The sequence below is a fragment of the Anopheles arabiensis genome, chromosome 2 (assembly GCF_016920715.1).
Source record: "Anopheles arabiensis isolate DONGOLA chromosome 2, AaraD3, whole genome shotgun sequence".
Classification (NCBI taxonomy): domain Eukaryota; kingdom Metazoa; phylum Arthropoda; class Insecta; order Diptera; family Culicidae; genus Anopheles; species Anopheles arabiensis.
The window spans coordinates 97,392,291-97,406,944 of NC_053517.1; the positions used below are offsets into that span (position 1 = coordinate 97,392,291).

Sequence of the window (14,654 nt, forward strand, 5' to 3'; positions counted from 1 at the left end):
GTGTCTTTCTCTGTACAATACGTTCAAATACCAGCTCGATCAACCGAACCTAATCTCATCCAGCACCGTAAAAGCAAAGTGTCAATAGACACCGTCGTAAAAGGTTTATCAATTCCTCAAATCTGCTGCTTTCTAATCCCGTCACGTCGATAAAAAAGCAGTGACACCAACATTCCCCGCCGAAAGACGTGACCGGACTATCTAGAGCGGAGCGGAGCGGGCGGGCCAAACCCAAACCCGGGCGCATGTTGATGTAACTGATTTTAATCAAGAATCAATTACTTTCAACACTACTCCACAGTGCTAATTTTGCTCCACAACCCGGTGCGGTCAGAGTGCCCGTTCCCCCGAAAGCCAACAAAATCGGACGTGACGGAATTTTCCCATTTTCACCGCTGTTACGGATTACCGATTTCACATTACCACGGCAATACGGCAGTACACAGGGAGGAAGGCACAGCCCCTCGCGATCAATTTGGGTTTGGGTGTAGTTTTGCTTTCACTCTCCATGTTTCTTCTTCTACGGTTGGCTCTTGGTTCGCTTGGTTGGGAGAAGGATGAAATTCGGCAAGAATCCAATCGGACGTTATTTTTAATCTTCTCCAACTCATCTTGAATCGGTCACGGTGCAGGCCGGAAGGAAGGTGGTATGAAAAATGTTTCGAGGAAATAAAAAAAAAACACACACACCAACACACATAGACCATCCCGCAGCTTGGCGTTGAGTCGACACGATCAGGCAAGCAAGCGACGAACACGAACGGACAGACATTTCGATTTTTTTCTCTTCTTGTTTTGCGCACTCCCTATAAGAATCCCGTCCTACATTGGAAGCCCTCACTGCTATCACCGATGAGGGAATCATGTCTCCACTTCCACTCTCCCCTCCCTCCCAACGGTTTGGCCTCATTGCGGACATAAAAATTTATTCGAGCCCATAAAAATCACTTCGAACGTCTTTTCGGGCAGACGAAGAGAGCAAATTTCCACCTTTCAGGGCAGGCGGGTGGGCGAAAAGTGCTAAAGCCGATCGAAAATCGAACATGGTTTCATCCCCCACATTCCTCTCTACCAGCCAGCGCATAATCTATTTCAAACAGGGGGGGGGGGACCATTCAATCTGCATCTGCAACGACGACGGGGTGCGAGGAAGAATTTTGTTTCTCGACCAACGGACCGACGTTAAACCCCACGGAAGAAAGCATACACCGTACGTCCGGGGGAGGATGGCAACTCCGACGGACAGTGTGTGTGAGTGGCCGTGTGTTTTTTTTCCCGTTCGTTTTTCCCCTCCAGGATGTAGAGAAAGATTGCTTCAGCCGGGATTATGCATTTACGAGACTTCTCGGCTTCTACTCTTTCGTGTTGAGTTCCGTTTTTTTTTGTTGTTGTTGTTGGGTGGATCATTTAAACCACCGGAAGGAAGTGACAGGATCGGAACATCTAGCCCGAGCAAAAGAAAGATGTACGGTTTAAGCTGCCGGGCGAAGCGATTGCAAGCTGACAGGGAGCTGTGAAAGTGTTAAAGCCAAAGATGATAGCATCAATATGTTGTACGTTGTTTTACGGCAAAACATGCCGCTTTCGTTCGCAGCGTCTCGTGTCATGTTGTCGGTTGCTGTCATGTAGTTTCGTTAGTAGGATCTGTGTCAAGGAAAAGGATAAAAATCCTCTCCTTTTCCTTGACACAGATCCTACTAAAAAAGGAAGATTAAATGCAGGTTAATACTTCGTAAGAGAATTAATCACAAGTTATATGAAATTTACAGCAGTTTATGGCAATATCATTGGCCAAATTTAAATCATTTCAAGATTTATTTCGAGTTGAAACATCATCATCATCTTCTTGTCTGCCTATAGAGGCATCCGATACTTATCAGTATTATGCAGCAAAATAGTCAAGCTTTTGCTACGGGAAAACGGTCCAGTTGGGAATCGATTCTATTCTGTCTATATGTATATGTATGAAATTGTAAAAGCTTTCTTAGTAAAAGTCTTGATAATATTTTTTTATATTCTTATAAGGTCATCTAAGGACGCATTATTGGCTTTTGAAGGCCGTAGTTTGGAGATTTAGTACCCTCGAATACATTATTGGGTCATCCCGATGTTCGTTAAGTTAAATATTATAAAGTATATTTTTTTTCCTTTAATTCTACGTGTTTTGACGACTAACTTGTTAGATCTCTTCTTAAAAAAACGTTAAATTATACCTTGAACTCCTCGACATAAAGTATCACGTCCCATTCTCCACATCATGCTACATTTACACTAATGCTGATAGGTAATGCTTGCTCCCGGTACACTAAATATTTCATGAATTTGTAACCTCAGACCTCAGATATCTTCCTCTGTTCAGCTTCATACCAGTTTCAGCGTTCATCCAAAGCAACCCAACAAAACCATTCGCAAAGGATGGGAAAAATTGGTCCAAAATGGGCGGAACCGTAAATTGAAAATGAAGATTTCAGATTAGCACTATCGGGTTGAATCTTTTTCCCCACCATGCTGCCCATCCGCACCCGGAAGCTGGCGTGTGGATTGAGTGGTAAAAGTGATACTCTTCCTGCACAGCCACTCCGTCACGCTGGATCGTTGAAGTTAACTTTTCCACACCGCCACACACACACATTCAAGTCTGACAGGTACGGGCACGGGACGAAAATGGTCTTCAGATGTTTGTGCTCGCTTGTTTGGCTGATTTACGGAACAGATGGACTACCTCAAGGGCGCTTTTTCCCTTTGGTTTCTTCCCACACCGTGGCACTATTTTTAGACTGCATTCAAAATTCAACAGATTTATCCCCTAACTTGTCGCTGGTTTTCGTACGTACGAATTGCTGTCTGTAGTTTCGTTTCGCTTTTTCTTTCGTTTAGAACGACTTGTACGTACGGGAGCTGCCTTTTGCCTTCGTTCGCCATTGCCTCTATTTGTCTAGCATCGAAAGACATCGTTATCTGGCGCTGCTGAATAGAATAGAAGGGAACAGGGAGAAGGGGGATCCTAGGGCAGCATGAAAACAGCTGGCATACTTTCACACACGAACAAGAGATCCTGCTCTGAAAAAGCTAGTCGCCCGTCGCGAACAGTACCCATGAGACAAACGCTTTTCTTCGGTCGATTCTTAGCCATGCAGCTGCGTCTTATACAAACACACACACACACATACACAAACGCTTGGTACATCTTGCCTGTTGAAGTGAAAACAACACTTTTGGTACCTCGGCGGGAGTTTTTCCCCCTTCTCACTCCCTTCGTTCGACTTCGATCGCTTCGGTGAGTGCGTTTATCAAGAAAGTTTGATCTCTCCAGCTCCCTCCTTACTACAGCAGATGGTTTCAGTGTTTTCGGGACCGTGTGAAAAAGGCCGCTACCCCGTAAGTCCAAGGCTTCTGTTCTGTTCCCAGTGGGATTGGAAGTTGATTTTCATGGTCCATCCACCAAGTTTGGCCCAACTTTTGTGGCAAATAAATCAAGATACGTTTGTGTCTGTTCCGAACCGTCCACCTTTCACGTCTGGAGTAACTTGTTTTCTGACCCATCACATTATCACATCACAAAACAAGTGTACCCAATCACATTAATTTTGAGTGGATTTATTTGCTAATGTTTGTGTGTGTAGCCAATTTGAAAGGGTCCGTTTAGTGAAATTGCGCATACTGATTTATGTTCTGCAGGTCCTTGAGGGGTTTTTGGAAGTATTCAAACTTATGTTTGAAAGAGTTTGCTTTACACATGCAGATTAGACAAATCAGATATGCAGGCTTTCTGCAGTTTTTTGATTGAACTGTTTTGGACAGGTTTGAAACTGATTTGTATCAATTTTCTTTAAACCTTTAAACTGTTTAATTAATGCTTCAATTGAGCAGATATCTTTGACTATTTGTCACTATTTTAATGATTGATGATTTCATAGAGCAGCACATATTGTAGCAGCTTCTTGTCTTGAATGTTAAATTTGTATTTCTTTAAAAATTGCTAATTAGTTGTACTTCAATTAGCGTTTCAGACATTTTAATTAATCACGAAATCACGACCACGTATCCATTGAAATTAAAGTGATACCGAAATACCCAAAAACGAATGACAATAAATATTTACAATTGATCAGTTGATCAGTAGTCTTATCAGGCTTAACTAATGCCATTGCAACCCAATAAACCATTCGTTTGTAATGCAAATTTATCACAGATCCGATTAGATTCAAAATCAAAAGGATTAAATATTTGAACCATTCTTGTTATTTAGCGTAACGTCCTAAGTGGACATGCTGGCTTGCATAGGCTTTCGAGACATTTTTCAGTACCACGCGACAGGATAGTCAGTCCTTGCTACGGAGGAACGGTTCATGCTAGCTTTTAGCCCATGAAAGTCATGTTATTGAGTTGAGTACGAGCTGACGACTGTACCGCGGGACCACCTCATTTTTTTTATTTTATGCAAAAAATAAATCTATGCATAAATGTAACATTTCGTCTTCGCAAATCAACATGGATAAATGATGAATTTTTCCTTCAACAATACAGTGAACCCTCTCTTATTTGACACTTCTCCAATTTGAAAACCCTCTCTTACTTGAACATTTTCATCCCATTTTTGTCCCTCTAATTTGGAAAACCTCTGAAATCTGTATCTCTCTAATTAGTGTATGGTTTTGCCATGGTTATTGAATGATGTATGCTCAAATTGGCAGTCGTGTTCGCAGTTTCCTATAGCAACAATTAAGGCTGCATACTAAATGCTATGTCCCATCGCCTCTCAAATAAGAGAGAGTTGACTGTATTTCATTCAAGATTAGAAATGAATTCACTGAGTTTAAGACTACTTTTAGCTAGTTTGATCTGACACTAGAACTAACAAATGCATAGTAATCGATAAAATTTACATCTTCGTACATGAATTACCCTATTAAATACTTATCTGACTGAGCACAACAGTCTTCCACCCGACTACCAGTCCATGAGCACCACACAAAAATGTCTGCAAAAACCACCCGTTGAACCACCCGTCCAAAAAGAACCAAATCCTGTCAGCTGATGTAACCGCAGCGTGTGAAAACATTCCAAAACCTTCAACTCATCCATCCATCCCGCACGCTCACTCATATCACGCTCAGCTGTCGGTATTGGTTTTAGTCCAGCGTGGGCTTAACTTACTCCCACGAATTCGAATTTACGTCAACCTCACGTACCGGCGATAGGGAATGAATCGTGTGAGGTAGGAGCGAAAAAAAAAACAAACGGCCGGATATGCAACGTGCATTCAGCACGCCAACACGGCCGGCTAGTTAGATGTGGGCCCTGGAAATGAAAGAAATCCTTCCCCATTCTTCCATTGGCTCATATCGGGAAGAAACCAACCTTTTTTTTCCCCTCTACACAGAGGGCTAGTACGAGAGATAAGTCCAATGATAAAAATATATTATTCATTCGAAATAATTTTCCTAAAAGGTTCACATTCCCGGCCTTCGCGCCGCCACTGGGCTGCCGCCACAGCGTGTGATGTGTTTTTTGCCCTCCGTCAGCCTTTCTCGATATTTATGCTCGCTCGGTTTAGCTCGACCGTTGTGGAGGCAGAGCAGTATTCATAGTAGCGTGATGGTGGCCACCGTCACCACACCTACTTCCATTTGAAAGGGAGGGATATCTTAACGTCAGTCCACTATCATCCATTGGAACAGTCACGAATATCCGGTTCCATCGACCAAGCGAATGCAAGTGTTCCGGCAAGCAAAAAGGGGGGAAGGATTGTTGAATGTTTGTGTGGCTTGGGTATCGCATCGCAATGCTTGCAAACTTGGAAAATGTAAACGCTTGACCACCCTTTTGTACCGGCTTTTCGTCCGGGCAGTTCAGGTCTTCTTGTTCCCGTGCCAAATCCTTTGCTTTTCGGGACGTGATTTGCTCGCTAAACTAATGCCTTCATTTTATCGTACGGTACGTTTGCCCTACCTTTTCCATCACCCACTCATTATCGCATTTAGTCGATCTAATAAAAATGAACCCCTCTCTCTCCACCATACCCAGGGCATCCACTTTATTCTTTCCCCTCCCGGACAGCACACACAAGATTGACGCGATTCGGGAAAGGTGTGTCCCCGTGTGTCGTAAAACACGGGTGTGGCCATTTAATCTACGATCAAATCAGGCACATATACACCCACTGCTTCACCGCTCAATCACGGCAACAACGTAACGTAAAGTAACTGAACCTTTACCCCCGTTTTCTTTTCCATTTTCCCTCCTGAAGGAAACTCATTCACAGGCGACGCCCAGCTCACCGGAAGCGGGCCTACAGACGGCCTCCTCCAGCGAGGACATCTCTTCCATGCACGATTCGCCCATCATCAACGGTGTCATCGGGAAGGTGGAACCGTCGGCCGGTCTGCTGGCGAACGGGTTTGCCGCCGCAATGGACACCGGGCTGAAGGTGAACGGACCGGCCAGGGCGTGCATTATGTCCGCGCTGAGTATAGTGAGTATTGAGCGTTGAGTGTTCAGTGGGGAGGAGGGGGGAATGGGCATAATGGTGGAGGCGGAGTACTGATCACCAAATGTCATCTCGCTTTACAGGACACTAAGTCTAACCAGGAGTCGGCACTGAAAATGGTCTCCTCCACGATGGGCATAACGCTTACTAACGGGGCGGCTGTAACGGCCGTAACGCAGTAAAGCATTTGTTGTAAGCGTTCTCGTAGCAGCTACTTTGTTTTGTACTTTGATTTTCATTCTTTTATAGTTTAAAAGCTCGTTTTAGTTTGTTTAGAAAAGATTTTTTTTAATATTTATTATCTCTTTCTTTTCTTTTAAAGCATGTTAGGGTTAACAATGTATTAAGTAAGAAATATTTATTACCAAGCATTCTTCAGAAGCATGTTTCTGTTGAGCCCCCGTTTCTTAGACGTAATGAAACTCTAAAAAGCAACAACACATCAACCGTTCTTCTAATGAGAGAAACGAAAAGTATTCTATTATCGTAGATAGTAAGACAAACGTTTATATTGAGAAAAGAAACCAAAAGTAACAAAATACACACCTACAATGGGAAAAAAACAAATATATGCAACAAAGCAGCAAACATTAAACCAAAAAAACACACACAAACACATAGTAAATAAAGCGAATGTGCGTTACTAACGGTGGATTTACGAACAAAAGCTGACAGGCAAACAGGCTGCTTAAAGCACACATACACTGAAACACACACATGTACGTAACACTAAACACTAAATACGGTTATCGTCTTAACGGGAAGAATTTGCCTGCAGTATAAACGTGTTTCAAATCAGTGTAGAGAAGGAGAGAGAGAGAGAGAGAGAGAGAGAGAGAGAGAGAGGGGGGGGGTGCAAAACAGAACAGCAAAAACATTTCAAAATCTCCAACGTAAAACCGTAAAACACGGACACGATAAATGAATACAAAACAATGAGAGCTTATGGGTATGATTTATGTTTATAAACTGCACTGCACAAAGCAGGCGAGGTAAGAAAAAAGGGTTTTCGGCAGGCGAAAGATGTTCGTTTCACCGTTGCGGCTTTGCGCTCGAACGTGCACGTTTGGTAGTTTGGCTCAACCGAAAAGGGGAAGCTTGCGCAACCAAGAGAGAGAAGGAGAAATAAATCTCTGCTTTAGTTACCAAAACAACACCCATTGTTGATTAGATAATGCCTGCCGGTTTGGCGGGATTTCACACAAGCAAAGTCGCTTGCCTCCGTTTTCGTCGCTACAAACAAACAAAGCAGCAAACATAAGGAAGGAATAGCGTAACAACGGAAGCAAGGGGTAGCTAGGATTTGACTAGAAAACATAAAACCCTTCCACAAACACACAGACAAAACAGGTTTGTCGTCTGTTGAGATAACCCGGAAGTGCTGGTGCGAAGATCCTTTTTTGCACAAATCGGCAAAAATCCACCGTCAAGATGTGAGGCTTACACACATGTACATATCAACCGCTTCAAACGCGTACCACAGAAAAAAACGACACAAAAGTGCATAATAGTCGGTACGTGACGGTGGCGTGAAATAGGCCACAAGCAGAACGTTAAACGGAACAGGCGGATTGAACATGAAACAGGTTTAAATTAACACTCCCCGATAAGTATCGAACGTTTCTTCCCGCGCGTTACTCCTGTTACTATGGTATTTTGTTGTAAAGCAGAGCAAAGGAAACCCGCATTGAACATAATCAAACGTCCTCCACCCTTATCAAAGCAACCCTTGCAGAGCTGCGTGTGCGGAGCGTATGTGTGCGTTGTCCCGATCCCAAAGTTTTACGTTGAATTGTTGTTAGCCCCTGAATTACACAGTACACAACAAAATAAAACAACACACATTTAACAGAGGCGACGAGCTAGTTCATACTGGATGTAGTGTTAAGAAAAATGTTAAACCAATATTTAGTTCACAATAAACATGAGCATGATTTCTCCGGCTATGGAGATTGTCTAGTAGATGAAACGAGTTCGTGTCCTTACTTTCACTTCATCAAACGATCACTAAGTCGTATTATTATGATGCAACCAACTTCAAGCTTGTAGTCCAATTCCATTCCTTGATATCGTGACGCTATGCCAATTCGAGACGTAACGCGATACTCCAGACTAGAGATGGGTACAGTTGGAAAAACTCCGGAGTCGACTCCGATCCGACTCCGATAAATTCGGAATCGACTCCGGAAGGTAGGTCCGCGCTGCAATATCCGGAGTCGTTTGGAATCGTCCGAAAAGGCCCGGAGTCATCCGGAGTCGTCCGGAATCTCCCGGAGTCGGAGTCGCCCGGATTCGTCCGGAGTCGTTCGGAGTCGTTCGGAGTCGTCGGAGTCGTTCGGAGTCGTTCGGAGTCGTTCGGAGTCGTTCGGAGTCGTCCGGAGTCGTCCGGAGTCGTCCGGAGTCGCCCGGAGTCGTCCGGAGTCGTTCGGAGTCGTCGGAGTCGTTCGGAGTCGTTCGGAGTCGTTCGGAGTCGTCTGGAGTCGTCGGAGTCGTCTGGAGTCGTCGGAGTCGTCCGGAGTCGCTCGGAGTCAGAGTCGTCCGGAGTCGTTCGGAGTCGTTCGGAGTCGTTCGGAGTCGTTCGGAGTCGTTCGGAGTCGTCCGGAGTCGTCCGGAGTCGTTCGGAGTCGTTCGGAGTCGTTCGGAGTCGTTTGGAGTCGTCCGGAGTCGTCCGGAGTCGCCCGGAGTCGGAGTCATCCGGATTCGCTCAGAGTTATGCGGAGTCGTTCGGAGTCGTTCGGAGTCGTTCAGAGTCGTTCGGAGTCGTCCGGAGTCGGAGTCGTTCGGAGTCGTTTGGATTCGTTCGGGGTCGTCCGGAGTCGTCCGAAGTCGTTCGGAGTCGCCCGGAATCGGAGTCGTCCGGACGACTCCGGTCGACTCCAGACGATTCCAAACGACTCCGACTCAGGGCGGATCTAGTGGTTCCATTTTGCTGGAGTCGGAATCGAACTAACAATAGTTGGAGTCGGATCGGAGTCGTGGGTGCGCTCCATACAGCACATCACTACTCCAGACTACTTGGATGATGAAATTTCAACCCTGACACTCTACTCCGAATTGATTCATTGGCTGGTAAGGTAGTAGAATCAGCTACTGAACCGGGGTAAGTACTTTATCGCTCTCGTGAACTAAAACAGGTTCACGATTCATTCTATGACGGATTAAGGCACTGTTTTTGTACAGCAATAAAAAAATGCGTAGTCTAAGAACTAGTTTTAATCGCACACAGGAACAGTATGAATTCAAAACCAGATCCAGATTCAATACAGGTTTTGGATAACTTCCAGAACCGGCATGTGTTCAAAACCGATTGGGTTGGACCACTTTGTTTTTAGTATTAGTTATCAGTCCCAAGAACAATATGGATTGAGTATTAGTTCAGGAAGTGGGGAACAGCTTCACACCCATAATGGATTCTATATCATTTCTCAGACCGGTATGAATGTCGGATCTTTTCAGTAACGTTATGGATTCAGTATGAGTTCCACGACAAATATGGGTTGTTCCTGGATACGTTTGAGTTCAGGATTAGTACCAAGACCGGTATGAATTCAGGTTCAGGATCAGTCCTTCCTTTACTCTTCAATTCCTTAGAAATTTAATCAAAAATTTGAGCAGAAGTTCATTAAATATTATGAGTACAATAATAGTTTCAGGAAAATTCAAGTTCATTGATATGATTGCTACTGCACCTCACAGGATTTAAACCACATCTTTAAACTAGCCAATTAAGTAATCTCTTCTATCCTTTTAATTTAGTCATTCAACTCAATCACATCATTATCTCATCCACTAATATTCCACGACACACTAGCGGGAACTCCTGATTACACGAGCCCCTTATCAATTCCCACGTTTCAAACGGGTTTTGAACCAAAATCATCGCTTAAAGCCCTGCATGCAGTTTCATTTTACGACCTCATGTTCTTATCGGTCTGTGTACCGGTGTAGGAAGCCTGGACGATAAAAAAAAACTGCTCCACCAACATACTAATTAATTACAACACTATTGCTACCGAGGGGACCACACTGGTCACTGATTATGCAAAAGCGTGATGCAACCGGCGTGCAGCATTTCTCCAGCATTCAATCGGCTGATAAACTCGTGGGGCAACTTTCCCGCCACCACGTCCCCCGTCATGTATGAATTGTGATCCTTTAGTTATATTTGTATCATATAAGCTTCTCGCTCTCTATCTCCCCGTCACCTGAACAGACCAAATTATGCATTATTCAAATCCCTACACGAGGTTGGTGTTGGTTATTATAAAACTGTAATTTGAAGTACTGGAACAAACCACCCCACTCCGACTGATTGGTGATACCGGACGGATCGGGTTCCACACTCGTTGTCCTCACCGTATGATTGTTTAACGTGTGTTTTTAGCCCTTACACCAGGGTTGCAAATTGTCACATTTGCATGAAATTATGATTATTTAGTTCAAGGTTTTATTGCACAATGTTGCATGCCCTGTGCTTCTGCCGATGGGAAGTAAAGAGAGTTAAATAAAGCTTAAAATCATAACCATAGGAACAGGTTAGTATGTTGAACATAATAAAAGATGATATAAATATTGTGTAATGTGTTGCAGATATATGAGACAACGGCGATGTTAAATATTAAAGATATTTAATAAAAAGAATGGAAAATATTCCCTTGTAAATTATACAAAAACACATGTCGAAATATATGTTCATTTCGTATCGAATTTATATCACAAAACATGATCCAACATGTTGAAAAAATATTACCTTAAAAATAACCTTAAAGTGATGATCAAACTTCGTCCTACTCCGAAGATATTTTGATCGATTTTTCTTATGATGCTGCATGGTCTCTAGAGTCCGTTTTTTCCTTCCCAAGCCTTTCACTCATCAACGTTTCCTTTTCAACTTCTTGCCATCATGATTCCTTTTTCCTCCTTCTCCTCCTCATTCACCAGTTGATAGCATTTCAACACATAATTTACTGGCACTTGGGGCAAAGAAAAACAACTCACAAACACACATTCCTCATGTGAAATACCAACGTCAGGCCTTTCAGGATCAGGATCACACACATCAACACATCGAAAATCACTCGCCTACTCATCGCTCCTTTCATCCTTCTTGCTCGGCTCGTCTCGGCTCCAACAGACGATTATGCTGTTGCGAAACGTTGCGCAGCAATCTCCCACCAATACATGGTGGAAATGTTTCAAAGGTGTTTTTTCTGTTCTTCTTCTACTTTCTCATTCCATAAGCTTTCCATCACGGGGTCTGCTGATCGAAGCCTGGGACTCGGTGAAAGGTGGAAGTTTTATCGATAACGATCGTATCGGCCCGCAAGGCTTTAAGATTATATATCCGAACTGAGGGAAAGGAAACATGATTTGGGGTTGGCGCCTTGCCGAAAAGAAAAAAACACCCCGGATGGCATAATAGTGAAAAGCACTTATCATTGTCGTCATCGTCAGCTTGTTTTGGGGTGTTTTTAGCCAAAGAGTCTATATTCTTTCGATTGATGTGGCTTCAATTTTGGAACTATGTATCTACTTTTTACTGAACCTTTAAATTGTAGAAGAAATTTATGGAGAGTTTCGACAGTTTAAGTTAAGTTACAGAAAATTAAACTTAAAAAAAAATAGTTAAACGCTGTGATTTTGTTTGCGAAATTATTGAAATTAATTTCAGGATTACTTTATGTTTTTTCTTTACATATTATTGAAGGGATTTTACTGCTTTTCAATACTTTTGAAACTATTTTATGGTTAATCGTGTACTAAATAGTCTATAAAGTGAGAGCAAAATCGAAAAGTAGGTATAAGTCGTTCAACAATTCTTGGAAAGCGCTGCATTACCGTTTTAATACTTAAATAAGCTAAACAGCCAAGCAGTCATTCACGTCTTAATTATAATGCATTAATTTAATCCGATTGTAAAAGTGCAAAAGCATTGTTAAATTGAGCCGAATCACATCAACCAAACTTCCATTGAATAAAAAACTATTAATTATCTCCACTTGAAGCGAAAACAATTGTAATAAATGCAGTCTCAAAACAGAAAAGGGGCACATTCGTACTATGATTTCAAATCCCTTTCATTAACCACCATAATACTGATTTGGACAATTGTTATTTTTCGTTTCACTCTTTTTTTTTCATTACACAGCACACATGCCACATCTGCCTTTGCCTTTCCCGGTGCATTGAAACAGACGCCACTGTCACCGCGCGGTTCAATTATATCGCTCAAAAGCAGAAGCAGAAATTTATTTACACACCACAAATGACACACACATACACACACACACTCACACTTTCACAAAAAAACGCAATAAGTGCACAAAATAAACTGACTCTTTCGGTAACGACATAAATCCGCTATCCGGTGCTGTGACTGTGAATGTGTGTTAGCACACCAATGAGCGGAACAAGCGAGCGGAACCCCGTAATAAGGCCACCAAGTGGTGATGTCGCTTAAATTATGTCAACGATAATGATGTGTGCCGGGTAATTAATTGTTTAAACTTTATTAAAAATTATCATAAATTTTATTTAATTGGATTGAACTTTTTTAACAATTGTGTGTGCGTGTGTGTGTGTGTGTGTGTGTGTGTACTGGACTGCGGACTGGAATCCAATGCGCCAAGCAGTCATACAGGTCAGTTCTGTTGGTGCAGCATCAGGTGATGATGGTCTACGTTCGAATGCAAATAATGAGTTTAGCAACAGATGGTAGTGTTATGTTTTATGTTATCACAATGATTTATTGGCAATATTTTAAGCTGAGTTTAGCAGACAAACGCCTTTTGATTAACTGGCGCTGGATTAATAGCAATTTAATAGTACAATTTCTACAAGTATTTCTTTGAATGTGTTGCTTTAAAATGTAATGCACGGCATCTCTGAAAGTTAATTGTTATAGAGACTTAGAACGTGTTGGTCTCATTCACTTCTTAACTCCGTATGAGATTATCATTCCTCTTGGGCAAGTTAAGAGAATCCAGATAGCTGACAACGATGGGCTGACAGATGAAGCTCTCTAAGATCAAGATAATAGAGAGGGTAACCATCGAAATACACCAGCTGATCGTGATAATCTTGGAGCAAGAAGAACTAATGAAATAGTATGTGTCCTAGGTGTAATATGATCCTATCCCAGATCCTGTTCTGCCTGACTTGTGCCACTTGTTACAAATTTCGTCAGCAGATACCAATTTGTTGGAGACAAATCCTATAACACAGTGACCGGCATGGTATGGGCCGTGAGCCACATCCGGCTCTTAACCGTTCATATGTTTCATAGAACTTTCACTCATTTCCACTCTCTAGTTGGCTCTTCATGTGAAACTTTACTCACGTTTTTTTAAAAAGAAAATGGTCCTTTTCGTCACAAAGTTTGACGACCGTTGCTCTAGCACGATTGCTCTATAGACACGAGTACTGCAGCACCCGAGAGAAGGATGCAAATGCTTTGGGCGTATTCAAGCGACACATCCTCTGGATCTTTGGTGATGTGTTTGAGCATGGAGTGTGAAGGCGATGCCCCACCAAGAAGATTTTTAACAGCTATCCACAGTATGGCGCAAAGCGTAGGAAAACATATCGTAGGCTGAACCAGGTGAAGTACGACTTGTCCAAGATCTGGTGCCTACATCGAGGGGAAGCAGCAGCCAAGAACCGACCACTGCTAGAAGCCAGGAATGTCCATTCTGTTTTTCTCTCTCTCTTTCTCTCTCTCTATCTATCTCTCTCTCTCTTGTTGGCCTGCTTACGATAAGGCACGTCGGTGTGACATGACACGGTCAACAATCCTTCTCCAGGATGCTCGGTCCCTGGCTGCAGCCTCTCATCCATGTAGACACCCGATTTTCGACAAGTCTCGCTACACCTGATCTAGCCACGATTTGCTATTCGAGTTTGCTATACTCCTCTGCGCCTTATGCCGAACTGGAGATCGCGATCGAACATCTTCTTGGTAGGACATGAGTCCGGCATCCTCATGACATGCCCCAGCTATCGTATTCTACCAGCCTTCGCCACCGTTAGGATGCTCGGTCCGCCGTACAGCTCAGCAAGCACGTGGTTCATCCTTCTCCTCCACGCTCCATGCTCGAACACACCGCCAAAGATGGTCCGGAGGATGCATCGCTCAAACACACCCAGAGCGCACGGATGGTCCAGG

The 14,654-nt window shown here is 43.1% G+C and overlaps 1 protein-coding gene across 6 annotated transcripts in view; it reads left to right on the forward strand.

The window, feature by feature from the left end:
* Positions 1 to 8,452, forward strand: part of LOC120893513 — a 102,683-nt gene extending 94,231 nt beyond the window's left edge. For all 6 annotated transcript variants that reach the window (XM_040295465.1, XM_040295461.1, XM_040295464.1 and 3 more), the window contains 2 exons: positions 6,251 to 6,475; positions 6,574 to 8,452. In XM_040295465.1, coding sequence (XP_040151399.1) covers positions 6,251 to 6,475; positions 6,574 to 6,672 — 324 coding nt within the window. In that variant the 3' untranslated portion in view covers positions 6,673 to 8,452. The remainder of the gene's footprint in view (positions 1 to 6,250; positions 6,476 to 6,573) is intronic.
* The last annotated feature ends 6,202 nt before the right edge of the window (positions 8,453 to 14,654 follow it).